Source organism: Erinaceus europaeus, chromosome 1 (genome assembly GCF_950295315.1).
Source record: "Erinaceus europaeus chromosome 1, mEriEur2.1, whole genome shotgun sequence".
NCBI classification, from domain to species: Eukaryota; Metazoa; Chordata; class Mammalia; order Eulipotyphla; family Erinaceidae; genus Erinaceus; species Erinaceus europaeus.
Genome location: NC_080162.1, coordinates 154,205,056 through 154,229,477, shown reverse-complemented (window position 1 = coordinate 154,229,477; position 24,422 = coordinate 154,205,056). Strand labels below are relative to the sequence as shown.

At 38.2% G+C, this 24,422-nt stretch overlaps 1 protein-coding gene across 3 annotated transcripts in view; it reads right to left on the bottom strand.

Annotated features, from left to right (window-relative positions):
• The window catches only part of PCMTD1 (protein-L-isoaspartate (D-aspartate) O-methyltransferase domain containing 1), a 73,360-nt gene that overhangs the window by 32,424 nt on the left and 16,514 nt on the right, over nucleotides 1–24,422 (bottom strand). For 2 of the 3 annotated variants that reach the window (XM_060198488.1, XM_007515969.3), the window contains exon 2: nucleotides 18,112–18,536. The exons of the other annotated variant lie outside the window; for it this stretch is intronic. In XM_060198488.1, coding sequence (XP_060054471.1) covers nucleotides 18,112–18,418 — 307 coding nt within the window. In that variant the 5' untranslated portion in view covers nucleotides 18,419–18,536. The remainder of the gene's footprint in view (nucleotides 1–18,111; nucleotides 18,537–24,422) is intronic. 3 annotated transcript variants of the gene reach the window in all.

Sequence of the window (24,422 nt, the reverse complement as noted above, 5' to 3'; positions counted from 1 at the left end):
TTCTACATGAGTGCAGCATAGAATCTCCCCAGCTCTGACCATGGGCTGTGGAGAGGGACAGGGACTCAGAGGCTAAACAGGCACCTGTGCTCAATGTAAACACACTTGGGCACCTGGTCAGAACAAAGTAGTAAACAGTTACATATTTTCTTCCAAGTTTGGAAGCTACTCTCTGCCCTAATTTGGCTCTCTAGTTCTATTCTCAACTCTTGATACCATCTTCTCAAACAATATTTCTAGTCAACTAGGAACCTCACCTCTCTAGGTAGGGCCCTACCCCACTAGGGAAAGATAGAAATAGGCTGGGGCTATTGATCAACTTGCCAACGCCCATGTCCAGTGGAGAAGCAATTACAGAAGCCAAATCTTCCACCTTCTGCACCCCAAAAAGAACAACTTTGGTCCATATTCCCAGAGGGGTAAATGTTAAGAGAAGATAACTAAAGGGCTCTAACACCTTTATTCCACCAAAAACCAAAGCATCTTTTACAAAGAATCTTGTTTTTATACCATCAACTGAAAAGGAGGCAAATCTGGAAAACATCAGGAGGTCATGCACTATTTCTCTTATATGAGAGAAAAGAGGGAAAAAGGAAGGGCACTAGGAAGTAGTAATAGGTGTGGGTACAACTTAGAAAGGAAGTGAAAGCAGGCCCATAGGGAAAAAAGGGGAGGAGGGATACAGTTATAGTTATATATATATATATATATATATATATATATATATATATATATATAAAGTCAACCCATATGTGACCATGGGAGAACTGCTGCACTGTCCAGTGCCAGGGATGGGGACACAGGACTCTCGTGGTGGGATTTGTGTGGAATTAGATTCCTATTATCTTATAATTTTGTAAATCAATATTAAGTCACTAATAAAAAAAAGAAAAAATGAACTAGTCAAGATTTTTAAAAAAGCATTTTCAAATACTTTTAATATATATGTAAAAAAACACCATGACAAAGGTACAAACTCTCAATGGAAAAACTGCTAGTATCCAAGGTGTTAACACCATCTACTATATGGAGTGCAAACTTGGCTGTATATTCAATAAATTCCAATCAAATCCAATTTTATTGTATTTGCCAATGTGAAACAGTACTTCTAATATATGCTAGGTTTAGCTAACAGTTGATCACTATTTTAATTGTTAAATATTCAAGAGAAGACAGAAAATACATAGAAATCAAGATTTAATAATATATTGTTAGTAGAAAATTTTGGTATCCTACATTAGAAATTACCTCTAAGATTTAAATACAATAAAGTTCCAATGTAACAATGAATCTTTCTTTTGTGGTACTTGGACTTATCTTTTTATCATGTATTATCTATCAGTAAGCCAATAATCCCACCTTTACATGAAGGTCAGCAGTTACCTAGGTTTGGGTATCATGTACTTACGTAATACCCACATTTCTCAGTTATATCTATGTTGGCCCAATATAACATCCTACACTTCAACTTTCACATACTCTTACCTAGGTTTGGGTATCATGTACTTACGTAATACCCACATTTCTCAGTTATATCTATGTTGGCCCAATATAACATCCTACACTTCAACTTTCACATACTCTTACCTAGGTTTGGGTATCATGTACTTACGTAATACCCACATTTCTCAGTTATATCTATGTTGGCCCAATATAACATCCTACACTTCAACTTTCACATACTCCAAAACAAACTAAAAGGCTGCATGAGGGTGATGGTGTAGACTAGATGTGTAAACCATAAGACTGCAGGAGGCATCATCTCAGAGATCCACATGACATCTGCATTAAATTCTCAGTGCTTTCAGTATTCTGTGTAATTCTGTTAATTTATAGAACAAAGCTACAAGTAAAATCTCCACTATACATAGCCTGGTGAACTTAATAATTCATAACCCATATTTCAATTGAGGACTAAGAGATCTAAACACTCTGAGGCAATGAGAAAGATAGGGGATTAAATCTGCAATCCTGGTTCCTCCTCACTAACAACTCTATAATCTGAGACCAACCACTTACCATTTGATGTCTACTACAATAAAATCAGTCTCTGAGAAGAATCATGTAGTAAACTATGTAAAAATGTTCCACACACTATAAAATATAAGGCAGGTGGGTATAAAATGTAAGAGATTATAATGTACCCTCACCTTATATACAGAAGTGGTGAAATTGTATAAACAAAATCATAAGCTCTATAATATATTCTCAGCTATGACTGCATTCAGATCTGTGTAATTTAAACTGTATTTAGAAGTAGACTAACTGAGGGGTGGGGGGGTGGAGCACCTGGTTGAGCACACATGTTACAGTGCACAAGGACCCAGGTTCAAGCCACTGGCCCCCACCTGCAGGGGGAAAACTTCAAAAGTGGTGAAGCAGTGATGCAGTTTTCTCTGTGTCCTTCTCTCTCTGACCCCGCCTTCCTCTCAATTTCTGGATGTCTCTGTCAAATAAATATTTTTTAAAAATTTTTAAAAAGAAGTAGACTAAATGGGGCAAGATAGCTCACCTGCTTTGTCAAGTCTGGCCCCCACTGTCCTGGGGAAACTTCAGTGCCCTCATTTTCAGTGACTCATTTTTCTCTCTCCCTGCCTCTGTTTCTCTATATCTGAAAAAGTCAACCCAGAACTAAGAAGCCGGGTGAGAGCATACACAAATTGTTGGATCATCAGAAAAGTTATGACATATCTTTCTGTTTTCCTATGCAAAATTGCATGACTTTTCCGACAACTCAATAATTAAATGTAAACTCTAAGTGCCTGAGTGCTTTTATCCTCATACAAGTACAGGGAATCAATCTCTCAGAGAATGGTCTAGGCTCTGCAGGTAACCTTACTCACTGGGGTATACATTAGTCAGTCTAATTATTACAAAGAAGCACAAAGTAATTTTAAAAATTTCTTTGAATTATGTTAATTTTTGTTTCCACTAGTAAAATGTTAGACCGATAGTTAATTACAGATAAAAGCAGTCCAGATAAAACTAAATATTCACCAAAGAGGGAGTAGGTGAATCAGCTATATGGTATCTATGAAGTCAGTATAAAGGTCACAATCAAAACTGAAATGTAATTATATAAACACATTCTTTCAATGAGTTACAATATCTTAATATTCAAATTAGTACAAAAGTAAGGCATGTTTGGGAAGATTTGTAAAGAAAGGTAGTAAGAATTTACAAACAGTAGGAGATGAGCAGGAGTTGACTTCACACCTACCATGATAGGGTACAACAGTGACATAAAATAGTGCAAAATAAAAATTTTAAAGAGAAGTAATATCAAGAATAGAAGTCATAAATTGATTCATGTATCTTCACCCAGCAGGCTGATAGAAGTCTAGCATCACCAGAGTGAATTATGACTGTTATCTACACATCTTTAGTGGATCATTAAAATCTAAAGCAAGTTCAATGAATTGAGAAAATGTGCTAAACTATAACAAAATACAGAATAATTTAAAACAATAAAAATTTTTAGCTCAATCCAAACTTGGTAACTTCTCCCCTGGGAGCAATTTTCATCACTTTTTTCATTCTACTACATATTTATTTGTAAAGTAACTAAATAAATAAATATTTACTGAACCAAATGAACAGTCAATAATGCACAATATTGAGGGTAGAATTTGTGTTTTAATGCATTGCCCTAACAGCAGCACCCGGCATGAAATCCTTTCAAAAAACTGTTTGAATACAGAAATGAAGCAGTGGTTTTAAATTTTAAAAGTTCACAGCTGAGACTGCAGCAAATAACACACAAAGGGAAAAAAAAAAAGCATTTTTCATGTTCTAACTTAAAAGTAAAATTTACTAGCAAAAATTCCCAGGTATATGTTCAAATATATCTGATCATGAAATGACTTATTTCAGAAGTTTATTTTATACTATATTTCACTCAACAGGATGCAGAGGTCACCATAGGCTCCTAAGCTGAATTTGGGCCCCAGACTAGATCAAATGGATGGGGTTTACAGTCAACAATATTTATATACCTTTCCCATATTTGGGAGCTACTCTCTACCCTGATCCAGCTTTCAGGTCCTTTTTCCAGCCATGACATCATCTCCTCAGACAATAACTTGGGTCCCCCTGCATATGAGATGTCAGGCTGAGGCAAAAAAACAAAACAGAACACTAGTAGTCATGGGACCTTTGGAATATAACTAAAATAGGCCTACTATCTACAAAACGGAAACCCCCAAATCTTCACCTGCACTATTCCAGCCTTTAGGTTCATGAATAGTCAACAATTTGTTTGGTTTTACATGTTAACTCTTCTTTCAGTCACCGGGTTTCAGATGCTACTGTGATGCCAACCGGACTTCCCTGGGCAGAAGACCCCACCAATGTATCCCAGAGCCCCGCTTTCCCAGAGCCCCACCTCCACCAGGGAAAGAGACAGGCTGGGAGTATGCATCGGCCTGTCAATTCCCATGTTCAGCAGGGAAGCAATTACAGAAGCCAGACCTTCCACCTTCTGCACCCCATAATGACCCAGGGTCCATACTCCCAGAGGAATAAAGAATAGGAAAGCTATCAGGGTAGGGGATGGGATACGGAGTTCTGGTGGTGGGAATTGTATGGAGTTGTAGCCCCCCATCCTATGTTTTTTGTCAGTGGTTCTTTTTATAAATAAAAATTATAAAAAATAAGTAAATAAATAAAATATTGGTTGTTGTTGTTTGTTTTGCACAAATATGATTCCACTGCCACCAGGTTGACTTTTTTATTACAGAGAAAGAGATAGAGGGAGAGACAACACAGCATCAGAGTTTGCCCTGGGGATTACAGTGCTCCAAAGTGGTGTCCTGCCCCAGCACAGGGTAAAAACTGCACCCTACTAAGTGAGCCATCTCTGAGGCCCCTCAAATTTCTTGATAAATTTTATGTATCTTATAAAGTGAGTACTTCTAAAATGTGGCACACATTTTTTATGTACCTAAGGAAATTCTTCACTTCAAATCACCTATCCACTTTATCAGCATCATGAGTATTACACACAAAAAGGAGGTATTCTTAACACTCTATAAAGGTATTATTGGAAAGATGGGAAACAGAGGAGGAAGAATTTCAATTTTTTTGTTTTATATGAACTAGAGTAAGAAAAACTAACCTGAACTATATACAGGCTCAACTTTTGGAATCCTGTGCAAGCTAAGGGAAAAAATATGCAGTAGGTACTGCATATCCAAATTTCCAGTCTGAGGCCAGTGGAATAGCTAACTTGGATAGCATGCTTCTTTGTCCAAATTCAAGCCCTGCCCTCACCACGTTGAAAGAAGCTTTGATGCTGTAGTCTCTTTCACTCTCTGCCTTCTCTGTCTCTATTTTAAAAAGAAAACTAAAGGGGCGGGGTGTTGGTATGCCTGGCTGAGCACACACGTTATAATGTGCAAGGACCTGGGTTCAAGTCCCCAGACCCCTCCTACAAGGTAAAACAAGTGGTGAAGCAGTGTTGCAGGTGTCTCTCTCTCTTCCTCTCATTCCTTCTCAATTTCTGTCTCTATCTAAAATAAATAAAAATTAAAAAATATGTATCTATGTATTCTAGCTTGAGAACACAGCTCAAAAGATGAGTGTTCAAAGATTAGCCAAGTGAAATAAAAAATAACCAGTAGGTTTTATTCTTCTGTGGTATAGATATGCCGGGCTAGCGTGGGAGTGCTTCTTCCCTGGGTGTGTGCTCTCTGGGTTGGAGAGAACTCCATCAGATTCAGCCTGGGCTGCTACTCACTCAGCCTGGGCTGCTATTCACTCAGCGATGCGGGAGACACATGACTCAGGAACTCGTGGCAGCATGGTAATGCAAAAGGGTTCTATTGATCATAGAGCCAATGCTTTTATAGGATAGAACCGGAAGTGGCAAGTCGGAAACGGAAATGGCCAGGAAAGCGGGTGGAGAAAGGCAAAAACATGCTGGGAAGGTAGAAGCTTCCTTAGCTACTGTTGCAGGGTTTAAACTGGTGTGATTAATGTTACCCTGCAGGCAGGGCAGGTCTCAGGGTAGAAAGTAAATCAATGGGATGGGTGGGAATCTTTCAGGCAAAACAATGATTATATAAATAGGCCATAGTATCGGCAATGCAGGATGGGGGGGGGGGGACTGGCTTAATGCCCGACATAGATACTAAAGATAAGTGAACTTAGAAAAAATTAATAGTACCTAAACTGTCTTTACTTTGTGAGGAGTATGGCAGTTATCAGAGGGAAGGAGAACTCTGGTGATAGATGTGGTGAGTTGTGCACACACACTTATAGGTGTGAAAGTATACCCTGAAATCTTATTTCTGTCAACCAATGTTAAATAACTTTTAATAAAACAATTTTACTTAAAGAAAAAAATAGCAGGCAGAACTCCGTGCTAGGAACCTGGAAATGCTGTACATATGGATGTTAGACAGAAAATTAACCCAATAAGTTTCCAGAAGAAGAAAGTAAAATTGTTTATGGAAGCAGGAAAAGGAGATGATTTGAAATCTGATAGAAGAATCTTTGAAAGGGCATGGGTGTGAGAAGATGGATTAAACTCACCCTGAGGAAGCCATACTCTGAGAATGTGAAAGCAAATTTCATAATGGACCAAGATTTCTAGCCAACCAAGCAATCCTGTCAATTCAAGTCAACTTATAATCTGAAATATTTAGTTCAGCTAGAGAACACTATGTGAAGAAAAAAAAAAGTTTCATAGATGTCAACTCCAATACTGAGAGATTCACAAATTATTTTACAGAGACAAATTCGAAAAGGTTTAATAATTTTTCTGTTACTTGTTGTAGTTTATGTTCTATAAATCCAGAAAATACTGAGCCATAGCTACCAAGAGAAATACAGACACACACCATCACTTTAAAATAAGTTAGTGTCTTATATCCTAAAAATTCATCTAAGAAAAGTCTCTTCTAACTTAAGAGGAAGTAAGTTTCACAAATGTTGTGATCTGCCTAATTCAATCTCACTAGCACAGGACCCATCAGAGATATCCTGACCCTTCTGTGGCCATAAAAGCAGAATTTTCTCTTGTCCTCCTGTCACAGGTGACTTGTCATCTTTGTTCCTTATGCATGTATAACAACAACATCAAAAGCCCCATAGGGATACTGATTTCAGAGTTATAAATAATCTTACCAAAGAGGCAAATTCACAGCACAGATAAACTGTATTTGATGCATGGATGACCTATAACAGGGAAAAAACTTAAGACATTCAAAGAACCACCTAAACACTTTTCACACCACTGAATTGACTCATAATTTAAACTATAACATGAGGAAGGATTAAGATTTTAAAAAAACTGATAGCATGTCTCAAACTTTTTAATGCACAAAACATAGGCTGAGTCTTTGATATGTTGACTCTCTTAAAAGCTTTATATACAAATAATGTCAAAGAACATAAATTATGGTGAAGTTGTGTATGATACAGCAAATCCTAACAAAGGGATTTTTCAAAGTTTATCCATTTACCAAATAATGTGATTATAGCAGTAATTACCTATTGCCTTCTTAAACCCGAAGACAGCAGGAACCTCCCACTTCCTCTATAGAACCTGTATTTCCCGTCCTGGAACCTCTAGAGTAAGGCTCACTTTCCTGCATGCTTCTCTCAATTCATACCCATTGATATCACATTTGTTGATCCCAACTTTATCAATGCAACGAGTACCACAATGGTATGCTTCACTTCAGACTGTGTCCAAAGACTTCAGGTATGAAATATCAACCCTTCACCTTCATTACTCGGGTGAGACCTTTCCTTTCATAGAATTCTCTATTCCATTCCAGGTAGTTCACTTCCTAACAAAGTTCCAAAACCTAGATATAGATCAGGTTCCATGAGATAGAGCATATGTTCATATGTATCCATAAATTAGGGAAAAATATATACCTGAAAGCAAAAATACACAATAGCCTCTTGTGAGTCTGTATAAAGTTCATAATGAAATAGTGTCTACTTAGACTTAGATACCCTCCTCACCTATTTCCTATTACAGTTCTCTCACTCACTCCAAAGCTAACTTTAGCAAAGCAAGGACTACAAAAGCTGAATAAGGGCAAGAGACTGGCATACTTTAACGATGACTCTACTATCAGGCCACCCCATTAGCTGGGACCCTAACTGGGGCGTCCTGAGATTCCCAAACAGAAATGATGGGCCTAGACCTCAAATAAATCCCTCTCTCCATTGTTAATAATCATTTCTATCAGGGACAACACAATAAACTCCTTTGTGGGCCTCCATAGAACCTTGCCCTGAATTTAGATCAATAATGGTAAAGAATGTTCCATCCTCCAAAGGGAGGATAGACAACATAATCTATGCTACACCTGAGGAAGATGGGTCCTGATATTGGAGCAGCTTGGAATGTTCCTACAAATGACCACAGAATGTGAACTCAGATCTAGAGGGATGCAGAGGTCACATAGGCTCCTAAGCTGAATATGGGCCCCAGATCACATCAAATTGATGGAGTTTACAGTCAACAACATTTATACCCCTTTCCCATATTAGGGAGCTACTCTCTTCCCTGATCCAGCTTTCTGGTCCTTTTCTCAGCCATGACATCATCTCCCCAGAAAATAACTTGGATCCACCTACATATCAGATTTCAAGTTCGGGGGGGGGGGGGGGAACTAGTATAGCCACGGACCCTTTGGAATATAACTAAAATATGCCTACTAGCTATCTACAAAATGGAAGGACCCCCCCCAACTCTTCATCTGTACTATTACAGCATTTAGGTCCATGATTGACTGGTCAACAATTTGTTAGGCTTTGTATGTTAATTCTCTTTTCAGCAACCAGGTTCTAGATGGCATGATGCAGACCAGACTTCCCTGGACAGACAACCCCACCAATGTGTCCTGGAGCTCCAATTCCCCAGAATACCACCCCACTAGGGAAAGAGAGAGGCAGGCTGGGAGTATGGATCGACCTGTCGGATGGACAACATACTCTATGCTACACCTGAGGAAGATGGGTCCTGTTATTGGGGCAGCTTAGAATGTTCCTACTCATGACCACAGAATGTGAGCTCAGATCTACAAGGATGCAGAGGTCACATAGATTCACATCAAATCTACGGGGTTTACAGTCAACAATATGTATACCCCTTTCTCATATTTGGGAGCTACTCTCTTCCCTGATGTAGCTTTCTGGTCCTTATTCCAACCATGACATCATCTCCCAGGCAATAACTAGTATCCACCTCCATATCAGATTTCAGGCTCAGGGAAGGTAAAAAAAAAAATTAGTATAGCTACAGGCCCTTTGGAATAACTAAAATGTGCCTACTAGCTATCTACAAAACAGAGACACTCCCCCCAACTCTTTATCTGCACTATTCCAGCCTTTAGGTTCATGATTAGTCAACAATTTTTTTGGCTTTGTATGTTAACTCTCTTTTCAGCCACCAGGTTCCAGATACTATCATGATGCCAACCTGACTTCCCTGGACAGACAACCCCACCAATATGTCCTGGAGCTCCTATTCCCCAGAACACCGCCCCACTAGAGAAACAGAGAGGCAGGCTGGGAGTGGATCGACCTGTCAACACCAGGAAGCAATTACAGAAGCCAGACCTTCAACCTTATGCATCCCACAATGACCTTGCCATACTCCCAGAGGGTTAAAGAATAGGAAAGCTATCAAGGGAAGGGATGGGATATGAAGTTCTGGTGGTGAGAATTCTGTGGAGTTGTAGCCCTCTTATCCTACGGTCTTGTCAGTGTTTCCTTTTTATAAAAAAAAAAAAAAAGGAAAAAAAGGAAAATTTCTTAAACTGCATGGTTTCCTAATATTAGAAAATTCTATCACTTTGGTTTTGGTTTTTGTTGTTGTTATTCTTTGGGTTGTTCCTTTATTTTGGAACTTGGGTCTCCTATGTGCAAAATTTCACTGCTGTACCACTTATAAGCTGTTGTATGCTTTACACTGGTTTGGTCTAGCTCTCCCCCTGCCAGGAAAACTGGTTTAGTCCTGCTAGTTTCGCAGGCCCACTTGTCCCCGCCCCAAAAGAACCCCGACAGAGTTAGAGACTTCTTTGCGCCACCATGTGAGAAGGATGCAAGAGAGTTCTGTTTGGTATTAGTTTGGGTTAGTTTATGAATCGTTGTTCGTGAATAAAGAAATACAGCTTCCCGGCCCAGCCACATGTCTCTGGTCATCTCTGTTACCCGCCCGTGAAGCCAGCCCCGTTAAAACAACAATAAGCAGTAAAATCCATAAAGACAAAGCCATCTAGATACTGATTTTCAGTTGAAGCAGTAATGAAGGAGATGGTGAATAATCATGATTTATACACCATATGTGAGAAGTAGGGGAAAAGCCTAAGAAAAATAATGGTGGCAACTCAAAATAGGGCATATAGGCATATGGGGGAAAAAAAGACACAGAGAAGTTTAGTTGGATTAAAAAAGTTTTCTCCACTGGGATTCCACCTCACACCTGTGAAAATGGCCTACATTAACAAAACAGGAAATGACAGGTGTTGCTGAGATTGTGGAGAAAAGGAGGCTGTTACATTGTTGGTAGGAATGCAAACTAGTACAGCCTCTTTGGAAAACTGTAGAGTCTTTAAATTAAAATGGAAATACCTTATGATCCAAAAATATCAGACTTGCACATTTATCTTAAGTGCATGGAAACACTTAAAACAAAGAGATATAATCCCCCATAGCTATATTTTCACAACAGCCAAAGACTGGAAGGAAACCTAAAAGTTCATTGACAGATGACTGGATAAAGAAGTTATAGAACTGGGGCCAGGTGGTGGCGCACCTAGTTGAGCACATGTATTACAATGTGCAAACTTTGCGAGTGGTGAAGCAGTGCTGCAGGTGTCTTTCTCTCTCCCTATCACCCCCTCCCCTCTTTATTTCTAGCTGCCTCTATCCAATAAATATAAAGACAATAAAAAAAATTTTAAGTCATAGGATACACACATATTCATATTCCATGGAATACTACTCTGGAGTCAAAAAGTATATTGTATCCTTTGGGACAAAACAGATGGAACTAGAAGTGATGGTGTGTAGTAAAGTATATACGGAAGTGAAAGACAACTAACTACTGGATGGTTTTACTCATGTGGAATCTAGAAACTTGAAGCACATGAACTTAACAAAAAAAATAGAAAAGAAAAGAAACTAAGACTTTGTGAGAACTATGGTGGTTAAAGAGGGTGGGGACACAGAACTTTGATGATGGGTGCTGTATCCTGTAACCATCTTGTAAGCCACTATTACCCACAAATCTTAAAATTGACTTGACAAAATAAAAAGTTTTAAAAAGAGATGGTAGCTTTTAAAACACCGAGGAGTTTTACGGGTTTCAGAAATGATTAACCTAATTTAAATCAAAGAGTCCTTTTCAATTTAGATTTGTTCAAAGCTCAAAACAAAAGACATATTAAGAGCAGGCTTTCCTTAAAGAAAGAAGGAAGAAAACAAAATTTTCAATAGAGAAAATTTAAAAAGTAGGCTGGAGGAGATGGGTGTGTGTGTGGGGGGGGGGGGGATTTGGTTTAGTTTCCAAAAAATATTTTTGATTTGTTAATGAGAAACCTGGAAACAATACTATTAAGTTGTGTTTATATCATACCAAAAAGAATGGGAAAGACGACCAATATGAACCTCAAGAAAAATAAAAATGGATGTTCACACAAAGATTTTTACATGGATACCCACTACGGCTTATTTTTATAGCCAAGAAGTGATGACAGCCCAAGTTTTCACCAGTAGGTGGACAAATGTGGTCTATTCTTACAATAAATTATTACTCAGTCATAAACACAAAATATTAAAATATACTACAGCATGAATGGGCCTTAAAATATTACATGAAAGGAACTAGACATACAGATCTATGATTTCATATATAGGAAATGTATAGAAATGCTCCATCTATTTTAAAAAGACTACTCATTGTGAGCAGTTAGTGGTAGAAGATAGGGAGTGGATGGAATCGGTTGCCAGGGAGCTTTCTGGGATACTGAAAGTGCTCAAACTCAACTACAGTAATATCTGCAAAGCTGCAAACTTGGGAAAACTTACTCAGCTGCATACTTAAAATAAGTGATCTTTATGGCATGTAAATTGTAACTCATCAAAAGTAGAGAAGCTAAAATTAGAGAAAACGTGGGGCCAGGTAGTGCACTGCACATATAAGGCAGTGGTCGAGGACCCAGTTTCAAGCCCCCAATCCTCACCTACATGGAGGAAGTTTCACAGCAGTGAAGCACTGTTGCAAAGATGTAGGCAAGTGAAAGAGAGAGAGAAAGAGAAAGAATATCACTCTCCCTTCCCTCTTGATTTCTGCCTCTATCCAAAATTAATATTAAAGTCTTCAAAATGAAAGTTAGAGGGACAAGGCAGTGGCACACTTAGTTGAGTGTACACACTACCGTGCAAGAGGACCCAGGTTTGAGTCCCCACTACCACACCTGCAGGGAAGTTTCATGAGCAGTGGAATGTTTATCTTTCTCCCTCTCTTTTCTCTCCGTAATATCAAATAAAACACAGAGAGAGAGAGAATGAAAAAAAAAAATTGGTCACCCAGAGCGAAAGATTCAAAGTGCCAGCACCTAGCACCAGCAATAATCCTAGTGGCAAAAAAAAAAAAAAAAAGTAGGACTGGGGAAACAGCATAATGGTTATACAAAAAGACTTTCATGCCTGAGGTATCAAAGGTCCCAAGTTTAGGGAGCCGGGCTGTAGCACAGTGGGTTAAGCACAAGGACTGGTAGAAGGATCCCGGTTCAAGCCCCTGGCTCCCCACCTGCAGGGGAGTCACTTCATAGGTGGTGAAGCAGGTCTGCAGGTGTCTATCTTTCTCTCCCCCTCTGTCTTCCCTCTTCTCTCCATTTCTCTCTGTCCTATCCAACAATAACAACAACAACAATAATAACTACAACAATAAAAAACAAGAAGGGCAACAAAAGGGAATAAATAAATAATTAAAAAAGAAAAGATCGCAAGTTTAATCCCCTACACCACCATAAACCAGAGCTGAACAGTACTCTAGTAAAACAAAAAGATTTATCAAAAAAAAAAAATTTTTAGAAGGTGAGTGGTGACACACATCTAAGAGAGTGCACAGTACCAAGTATGAAGACCCAGGTTCAAGTCAATGGTCTTGATCTTCAAAGGAAAAGGTTCACATGCAGCATAGAAGAACTGCAGGTTATCTCAGTGCTTCTATATCTCTGTCTCATATAGGTACACATATACATGAATGAATGGCCACTAAGAAAGATGGATTCATTGGTGGGACACACACACACACACACACACACACATCAGTAGCTAAAGTTAAAGTCAACAAAAAGTACACAAGAGCCATTAAATGTCCTATGGTAAAGTGAACTAATACAGAGACCAATCATGATGATAACATGTAGTTTGACTATTATCACTCCTTTTGGAAAACATAGTGGTACTAGGCATGTATATAGGCTAGTACTAAGCTTCCTAGTAAGCACACAGCTTGTTAACTGTTTCATTTTAGGGACATAAAATAAAGTTCATGCCAAGTTACTGGTCAGCAGTGCTGGAACAAGGCCAGTATAAGGTGGATCTCATGTTATTGGTTTTATTTTAAAAAAAACAATTTTTATGTTATAAGTTATAGAAGAAAATGGGAATGAATTCAAAAGAGTAAAGGATCAGAATGCAGAAGAATCATGCCAACTTTAATTGAAAAGACTGTAACTTGCTTCCATGGTTTTGATATATAATTCAACTCTAGAAATAGAGGGCTAGGGAGATCTCTTTCCTTATACACTATTTTTCAATAGGATTTTCTAAACTTAAGCAGAAAATACTAAGAATCAGTTGTCTAGGTTTTTCATAAATAATCCTTAGTTCTTGGAAGGCACTTATAAAAAGAAGCAAATGAAACATGAATTTATCTTCAAACTGGATCTAAGATTTTCTTTTTTTTATTTTTTTATATTTATTTTCCCTTTTGTTGCCCTTGTTTTTTACTGTTTATAGTTATATTGTTTTTGTTATTGATGTCGTTGTTGGATAGGACAGAGAGAATGGAGAGAGGAGGGGAAGTCAGAGAGGGGGAGAAAAAGATAGACACCTGCAGACTTGCTTCACCGCCTGTGAAGCGACTCCCCTGCAGGTGAGGAGCTGGGGGCTCAAACCGGGATCCTTAAACTGGTGCTTTCGCTTTGCACCACGTGTGCTTAAGCCGCGCTGTGCTACCACCCGACTCCCTGGAATTAATATTTTCTAAATGAGATGTATTTGAAATTGAAATGATCAATCTGAAGGTCTGATGTAAAAGTAAACTTTCAATCACAGGGGCAGGGTAGAGTACAAACGTTACCCTACACAGTCACCCAGGTTTAAGCCCCCAGCATTTATCTGGTAGGGAAAAACTTCACAGTGAAGCAGTGTCACAGGTGTCTCCCTTTATTTCTCTTTCTCTAGTTCAATCCACTCACATTTTTTTTTCTGTCCTACCAATTAAAAAGAGGGGGGAGTGGCCATAAGGAGCAGTGAATTCACTGTGCAGGTAGGTAGCAAACCCCAGCTATAACTGTGATGACGATAAAAATAGATAAATATATTCATAAGAAGCCGCTTCAAGTGTTCTTTAATCACAAGAAATTTCCTGAAACTAAAGTGAACCCATCTTTCTCAGTGTACAACAATAGCTCTCAAGATTGTAACTCATCTTTTACAGGGATATTTCTGAAGTGTCAGTGGAAATTGCTTAGGAGGCATTTTCCTGATCTGTATTACAGAGCCAAAGATACCCTGCTCTCCCTGCCTCAGTCCAGATTCCCCCAAAGGATGAAGAATGAGTATGTCCTCAGATGAGAACTACTGCCTGTAGTGAGCACCTATCATCTTCTCCTTGTAACTAGGGGAGAAACACTTGAGAGTCATGGTGTTATACTTAGTAAGGAGAGGTCACTTTGAAGCAAAATATGATTCCACACACTCAGATAATTATGGGGAAGACATAAGCATTCTCTTAAGCATCCTTTTTCTATGTATGTATATATTATGCCTGCCCCCCCCTTGATTTAAATATTCACAAAACACCAACCAAGAGAGGAAGCTGGGGGGGGGGGTGCCCATTAGAAAATGAACAGATCCAATATTTACTAGCTATAAGCAAAGCTCTATAGATTTTGTTCTTTCTTTAAAATACTTATTTTATACATCTCATTAAATAAGCATATACCATCAAAAGGAAAGGAACTGTATCTTGGTGTTGACTGTGCAAGGTTACTTATAGATGATCATAAGATACTGAGCAATAACCATGGTCATGACTTCCTGAACTCTTACAACAGGAAAAAATATCTAGTGAACTACAAGTAATTTATACAATAATTTGCTTCCCCAAAGTGTCTTCTGCTATGGAATAAAAAACACTGATCTTTCTATAGATGTGTTTGTTTCCTTTGGATGTTTTCACTCATAGACAGAACCTTAAGTAAGAACAGGAAGGGAAACACAAAGTAAAACTTGTACTGGGTTTGGGGTTTGGTGTATTGCACCAAAGCAAAGGTCTTTAGAAAAGGGGTAGGGAGTGTGTGCGTGTTGGGGAGGGGGTGGATCCTGGTGCATAATGGAGGAAAAGAAGCCAAGCTGGGGATGACAGTGTTTTGCATATACCTATCATGGTGAGATGAGAAACTTTAACTACGTGTCAACAACTGTACTGTAAACCATTAGCCCCTTTCCATAAAAAGATAAGTAAAAAAACACTGAGGGTCTAGGTGGTTACTCACCCACCCAGAAGAGTACACACATTACCATACACAGGACCCAAGTTCAAGCTTGCAATTCCCACTTGTAAGGGAAAACTTCACAAGTGGTGGAACAGTACTGCAGGTATCTCTTCTTTAGCCCACCTCTCACCCCCCCCACCAAAAAAAAACAGACCATTCAGAACAGTGAAGCTGTACAAACACCAAAGCCCAGTAATCACCCTGATAGCAAAAATAAATACTATTAAAAATGAAAAGTAAATTGAAGATTAGACAATGTTTGAGGTCAGTCTACAAAAGCATCTGGCCAAAGAAACATAATCTCCTTGAGATTGGATTAAAGACTAGAATTTGATAGGGCAACATCATTGCTAGCAAGTCTGCTAACTAACATCCTCCTCACACCCCCACCCCACCCCTTTGGCTAGACTGACCTTCCAGAACAGGAGTCTGATAAAGCTGATAAAGCTAAGGAGGAAGAAGACAGACACTTTGAGGCTCAGCAGACATAGTATACAGCCTGGATTCTTGCCCAGAGTTGCCACAGTTGGTTAAGAAATGTACTGGTTGAAGGAAAGCAATTCTGCCAGCCTACCCCAAACACACAGCTTTTTATTTAAATGTGATGCTGGGAAATGAACTCAAGCATGACACCATTAATAAATAGTCTCCCCCAGCCAATCTCTTCACTTTTTATATTAGCTAGAGTGATGAGAGCAAGAGGAATGGTGAAGATCAAAGACATCCCAGTACCCTGCCACTCTTTAGAGCTCCCCAGGTGTCTTCTCATGTGCTGTGAGCACTGGAATGCAGTTCACACACAACAAAATCTGTGTTCTGTTATTGGGGATCCCCACCCCAATAACATCTGTTTAAAAAAAATTCTCCCAACTACTCCCACTAAAATTCCTTAATCTGAAGACTGGCTCAGACTACAGATTCCTTTCCCAAAAAGGGTTTAGTAATAGATAATTGAGATTCCAACCTGAGAAGAAATTCCTATCTCAGTGGGGAAATGCACTAAATGTAAATTATAAGCCACTAAAATTCTTTCTTGGCAAAAACTAACTACTAACATTTTTGGAACAATGATTCACTTATGGAATAAAACAAATTGATTCACTTATGGAATAAAAGAATTCCACTAAAGAAAAAAGGGGGGGCAGAATTTCAGGTCTGAAAAATGTCTTAAAATTCATATGGCCACAGAATTCACTGCCCAAAACCAAACACTTCAAAAATGAAAGGACACCATTAATGTTGATGCAAGCATACAGATAAACCAGTACTGTATCAGCACCTTGGGAAATAGCTTACTAGTGTATAGTCATTTCTCTAAGTTACTTCATTTTACAATGAATTTTAAACCAATTTATCGTTACAATTTGCGTGTCTTAACTGTTGCAGATATCATGAATGATAAACTGTTACTTTTCACAGGTCTCCCACCTCGACCAGTCTATAAACTCAAGGGCAAGTCTAACGTGTCTTAATGTTCTACTTGAATGTAACATTCAGTAAATACAGTGGTTGAAAAATGGCTTAGAAAAATTCTTAACTATTAATCCTCCATGTAACATCATAAACTCTTTAATAAATTTTCTTTCATTCATGCTTTTCACCTTCCATACTTCCAGTTAAGTAGCTCTAGGCAACTTATCTAACATTTGTGCCTTAGTTCTTACCTATGTAATGGGAATTCCAAAGGTATGCATTTCATCCTGTAGATAATGCTAAAGGATTACTATTAACACTAAGATAGTTCATATATGTAAAGTACCTCAATAACAGAGGTCTAGTCCTCACAGTAAGCACCCCAAGATCTTAACAACAGAAAGCTTTGTCTCTTTCTGTTCAGTCACAACAGGACTGAACACTGGCAGTGCTGAAAAGTTATAAGCATACTACTCTCTCCTGAGTCTGTTGCATTGCCCCTACCTGTGCTTTGCCACATTCTCTATTTTCCACATACTCCTGTCCCCCTAAAAAAAAAAAAAAAAAATCTAACACCATTTCTTTTCAAATGGAATACCAATATACTCCTGCTCCCTATGCCTGCAGTCAAAATAATTCACTTGAAGAAAATTACATGGCCTTCCTAAATTTCCTGCCTAATAAGTGTCCAACTGTAAGTGGAGATAGTGATCGGGTGTTGGAAAATAGTCCTAATAACTTTCTAAATCTAGAATAGAATGCAGAATAAACTACCAGATTAGGGATTGGGATTATCACTGGTATGCCCATACTTAAATAAGGAGGCTAGCCATCTTAAGTATATACATTAAAATACATAGTGTACAAACCCTGAAAACATCAAACAGTAATACAAATGCAACTAACTTTTTAAAATAGAATTTTACAAAAACAAAATTACCTAAAATTAAGCCCACCATTGTACTTAAATATCCGGTTCCACTTCCCAGGTTAAGAAAAGACAATCCGGGTTGAAGTTTCAATGCTTCCATAACTTCAGAATAAATGCAAGGTGCTGACAAGTGTATGTTCCCATGCTTCCAGGCTAAGTCTTTGTATGCATTGTCCCGGTAGCCTTCCAAATAGTAATCTCCACGGTCAATTGCTCTAAAGGCTTGCTCCACTCTTTCAGTGCGGATATACTGAGCTTCTTTTAAGTTATCAATTAAATCATCATTATCTTCCCCAGCACTCACAGCTCCTCCCATGATAGTAGTCAAATCAAATCATAAATTTTAAAAATGCAAATAAATTAGCAGAAATGGCTTCCAATAATGCAGTGGTTTGTTTTCAATATTGCACTTGATTTCCAAAAATAAGGTAATCCTGAAAAGGAAGAATAAAAATAAAGACGTTTAAATTAATGCTCAATAGGGAAGTAATCTGAGATTATTAAACACAAAATATTTATTATAATTTCTATTTCTCAAAGACATATTTTGATGGCCAGTGTTAAGCTCTTTAACTGTCTATTCATTCTTATAACATCCACAAAAGGTAGTTTAAGTATGACCTCTTCTGTACTGATGCTCAACTGCAGACACAGAAAAGGTAAATCGCCTACTATGAGGTCAATCTTCAAATATCCATGCTGCTTTACTAGGTAAACCTTATGATAAGTTTAAAAAGTTAACAAATTTTACTGAAAACTAATGACTTAAAAAATAAAACATGCCTCTCTCCTTCCTTCCCTACACCAGAGACTTCTTTAAGAAATCAAACAGCTGGGGCTAGGCTGTGATGCACTGGGTTAAGCATATATAGTAAGAAATCAAATAGCCTTTGAGAGAACAGAAATGCAACTTTAAACACTAAGAATTTCTATATATAACACTAAATACATAGTGTAACCTTTGTTCAATTATAGTTAATAAGTAAACTGATTTATCAGTCTTATAAATTACTAAATCAGGAGGCATGGGGAAAAAAGAAATATCCAGGGTCAAAAGCAAAGACGAATGACAACTCACTAGGAGATGAGCAACCATACCCAAGTGTCAACAGCCATCCTATATACCATTAAGCATCAAATAAAATGCTTAAAAAAAAAAATTAAAAAAAATAAAAAAACTATGGCAGCTAACAATGGCAAAGCTGATATCTCACTCTTAACTTTAGAGAAGAAAAGTAGACAAGTTTTGAACTTTGTCAGGGTCCTCAGACCATCATTATCAAGCTATTCCACATTATTGGGATAGTTCTGTCAAGTATGCCCCACTGTATGCCTTACCCCTCACCCTCTCCTTAAATTTTCTGAGAAAAAAAAAATAATATTGGCATCCGGGTGATAGCACACCCAGTTAAGAACACAGTACTAAGAGCAATGACCTGGGTTCAAGCCCCCCATCCCAGCCCCACCTGCAGGTATCACAAGTGGTTTAGAAGTTCTGCAGGTATCTATTTTTCTCTCTCTCTTCCCTATCAATTTTCTCCTTAAATTTAAAAAAAGGAAAAGGGAGAGGAAGAGGAGGAGAAATATAATGGCCACCAGGAGCCATGGATTAGTAGTGCCAGAATAGACCCAAGTGATAACTCTGGAGAGAGAAATAATAATGATAATAACAACAACAACTCATATCTAACTTATTGACTTTATACAACTTTGGTTGGTTCCAATGTCCCTCACCCAAACCCCCAAAAACAAAACTTAAAAGAAAAAAACATGTAAGGACAAACAGTACCATCCTCCTCAAATAAGTGTATTTTGTAGAATGTTGATTTTTGTAGAATATTCCTCTAAAGTTTGGATATTCTTTTTCAGCTCAATCATCTTAATTATCACTGTAACTCTAGCATTCAACAATTTTACTTAACAACATGGCTCTAAACACAAGTGAACATATTTTATCCAGTATTCAAAAAATGAATGTGTTCCTAAAAGGAAAGAAAGTCACAATGCTGTATTGGAAAATAGTGCCTGTCAGTCTCCACTGTGGCACTTGTCTGAGGATTGGATATGAGTAATTCTGACTATGCATAGACATTTGACAAACACCTTTCTAAGAAATACTATAATTTACTATATTGAAAAATTATTTCCCTTCTGTTTGGTTCTAAGGTTGAAGAGAGACCTGATCCTTCTCAGCTCCCTTTGAATTCTAACCTATACAAAAATTAAAATAGGAAAACAAATGTTGGCTTTTTACATCAAAGTTCACACTTGTGAGTGAAAAAGGCGTGAAGAAGAGTAAGCAGAGCTACAGAGACAGAACCAAGTGATAACTGCATGCCATCTCATTTAAAATTTCATTAAACCATGGTCTGGGAGGTGGCACAATGGATAAAGCACTGAACTCTCAAGCATGAGGTCCCGAGTTCAATCCCCGGCAGCACATGTACCAGACTGATGTCTGGTTCTTTCTCTCTCTCCTATCTTTCTCATTAATAAATAAATAAGACCAGTCAACGCCCATGTTCAAGGGGGGAGCAATTACAGAAGCCAGACCTTCTACCTTCTGCAACCCTCAATGACCCTGGGTCCATGCTCCCAGAGGGATAGAGAATGGGAAAGCTATCAGGGGAGGGGGTGGAAAATGGAGATTGGGTGGTGGGAATTGTATGGAATTGTACCCCTCCTACCCTATGGTTTTGTTAATTAATCCTTTCTTAAATAAAAAATATATAATAAATAAATAAATAAAATTTCATTAAATCTATGAAGGCATTAGCATAATCACTTTCAAGTACATCAAGTAAAAATATTAACGAGGAAAGGACAGGGGGCCAGGCAGTGGTGCACTTGGTTGAGCACACACATTACAGACCCATATTGAAGCCCCTAGTCCCCACCTGCAGGAGGGAAGATTATGTCTCTCTCCAAATAAACAAAAATATTTTTTAAAACAAGGAATGGGAGGCCGGGTGGTGCCACACCTAGTTGAGCACACATTACAATGTGCAAGGACAGGGGTTTGAGCCCCCGGGTGCCCACCTTCAGGGAGAAAGCTCTGCGAGAGGTGAAGTAGTGTTGTAGGTATCTGTCTCTCCCTTTCTATCACCTCCCCCCCTCTCAATTTCTGGTTGTCTCTATCCAATAAATAAATAAAAGGGGGGGGTCTGGCTGTGGCACACTGGGTTAAGCGCACATAGTATAAATAAAAGGGAGGGAAAGAATATATGTATTCTCTAGTTAAAAAATTTTAAAAGGCATGGGTAATCACATTTCTATTTCAGAATGTGTGGTTAATCCATGTCTGATCTACTGCAATCACACTTAGGACCAGGTACTAAAAGCCTGAAAAAAAACATCAGTATGTCAACAAGAACAGTGTAAGAATGAAACCAGATTTCCCAGATTCCTTTCTCTCTGATCTGATGAGAAACAAGCAGAGCTGCAAGAGGAGGTATAACACAAGAGGAGGTAAAACAGGCTTCAAGAATGCTTAACAAAAATTAGTATATACAATCAATATAGAAAGAAACAATGGGAAAATAATTAATTTGTGGCTCACAACACACACTGATGTTTGAAGGAATTAAAAAAAAAAAAACTAGTATAGCCACAGGCCCTTTGGAATATAACTGCATCCCACAATGACCCTGGGTCCATACTCCCAGAGGGTTAAAGAATAGGAAAGCTATCAGGGGAGGGGATGGGATACGGAGTTCTGGTGGTGGGAACTGTGTGGAGTTGTACCCCTCATGTCCTTTGGTTTTTTTTCAGTGTTTCCTTTTTATAAATAAAATTAAAATTAAAAAACTGGAAGAAAAAAAAAAAGTTAACATGCTTCCTCAAGTTAAAGATTACCACAGCAACTTGTGGAGGGCTTAGGAAAAAGAAAAAGAAGAAAAGAAAGAAAAGCCAAACCTTCCTATAAAACAATAAGATGTTGGTACAGTATTTTCTTATAACCTAAGGGAAGTGTGAGAACAGTTGAAAATTTGGTAAGACATTGCTCCTGATTTAATGCAACAAACAAAGAATGGTTATTCTAAGTGAAATAAGCAACAAAGTGAAAGACAATTATTGGATGATTTCACTCACCTATGGACATGACAAACAAATTAAAAAAAAAAGCTAACTCTTTGATCCTGAAAAATTATTTATAGAGGGAAGGGGTGGGGCAAATGGTTAGAAAGATTCCTTTGGTGGGTAGCATTGAAACTTCAGCAGTAGGCATGAGGATTCTGACTGCACATACAGGTATAAATATATACATTCAAAACTTCATAATTCTGAAAACCAACTAGTCAATTTAGAAAAAGCCTTCATAGCAAAGCCTTCATGAGGCTGCATCTAGGTTCTGATTTTAAAAGTTTGTATCACAAAAATATAAATACGCAAATAAAATATCATGAACAAATTACCCTAAGAGCCTAAATCTCAAAGGAAGAAAATGAGCCCTAGGTTATAAAGTTGTGAGGAACTGAAAGTGAGACTAGATGAAAAACCAAGTGGAGGAGCTGTGCTAGAAACTTTATACGGATTGCTTTTTTCTTATAAACTGGTCACAATGCTGAACAGATTTTAGTGTAGTATGGCCCAAGCTATTTTTTTTTCAATAAACCCTACTGCTTTGCATAATCAAGATGTTTTCAGATATTAAAACAGAAACCCCCAGTATTTGGCCCCTCAGACGCTTGAAAGGACCTCAGGAACTCCAGAGTAGAGTCACGGTACAGTTACACAGGATATTATGGGGCACCTCAATCAAACTGTTGGGAGATTTGGTGGGACTGAAAAGATTTTTCTAGAAAAGATGAAGCCTTGGTAGGCACAGACAAGGAAGCCAAAAGGTAGTAAGTTAACTAACAGAAAAAGAAGATAAAGCACAAAGGTAGCACACGTTAAACCACTGACCACCACCTGCAGGAGGGACACCTACAAAGCAGTGGGGCAGCATTAGAAGAGTCTCTCATCTCTCTCACTGTCTCTGTTCCTAACGAGGAAGAAGGTAAAGGGGAAAACTCTAGGGGCAAAAGGAAAAAAAAGAAAAAGAAAAGAAAGCCCACAAATGAAGCTTGAACTTCTTCCTACAATAGGAACCAAGTGAAGGCTTCCTTTCAGAAAATAAGGAGTATCAGGAGTAAGTTGTTATAGTTTATTTAATAATACTGAGAGGAGAAAGAGAGGGAGAGGAGGAGAGGAGGAGAGGAGGAGAGGAGGAGAGGAGGAGAGGGGGAGAGAGGGAGAGGGAGAGTGGAGGGGGAACTATCACATTACTCTGACGCATGCAATTCCAGGGACCAAATTCAGGCCTCACGCTTACGAGTCCAAAGCTTTATCCCTATATCAATCCCCAAGCAAACATCAAATATAGAAGAGAATACAGTTACAATGCAATATATGGTCTATAAAGGAAGCAACATTTACCACAGTGTTAAAACTGCAAAGACAGGAACCTCAAGGTAAGAATATAGCAAATGAGATTGGGGTCTTCATGTTGGAAGAAGTTAGAAAGTCTCTTTTAGTTATATTCCAAGGGGCCCATGACTTTACTGATTTTTGCTTGAGCCTGATAGCTAATATGCAAATGGGCTAAAAGTATTGTCTGGAAAGCTGGTTTCAGAGTTGGTAATGGAACTAGAAAGCTGATCAGAACAGACAGGGCCCCAAATTTGTTCTTTTTATTTTAATGCTTTTCAGCCAAATTGTAGATGCTACCATGAAACCAACCTGACTTCCCTAGGCAAATGACCTCACCAATGTGTCCTGGAATTCCACCTCCTCAGAACCCTGCCCCACTCAGAAAAGACAGAAACAGGCTGGGGGTATGGATTGACCTGCTAACACACATTTTAGTGGAGATGCAATTACAGAAGTCAGACCTCCCACCTTCTGCTCCCCATAAAAATCCTTGATCCATAGTCCCAGAGGGATAAAGAATAAGGAACCTTCCAATGGAAGGAATATTTTTTAATTCCATAAATTGAAATACACTTTTTTAAAAATGAGTAAAAGCATAAAGTGTTAAAATACTACCAAAGATCATTAAAGTGTTTTTAATGTTTTAATACTGATATAATTCCATCTCAACTATGCAAAAATCAAGAGACAAAGGTCTACCTTTGGTTCCACTCATAACTTTGCTGTATGGCTCTCGACAACTCTCCAGAACATCACGTCCTTGCCAATAAAATGAAGATGCTAAATTCTATAATTCTTAAGGTCCCCTGGAGCTCTATCCTGTTTGTTCACTATTGGCCAAAACTACATTTGAATATAATCAAGTTTTAGTTATCTGAGAATGACCTAAGCCTAGCCATTTCTGA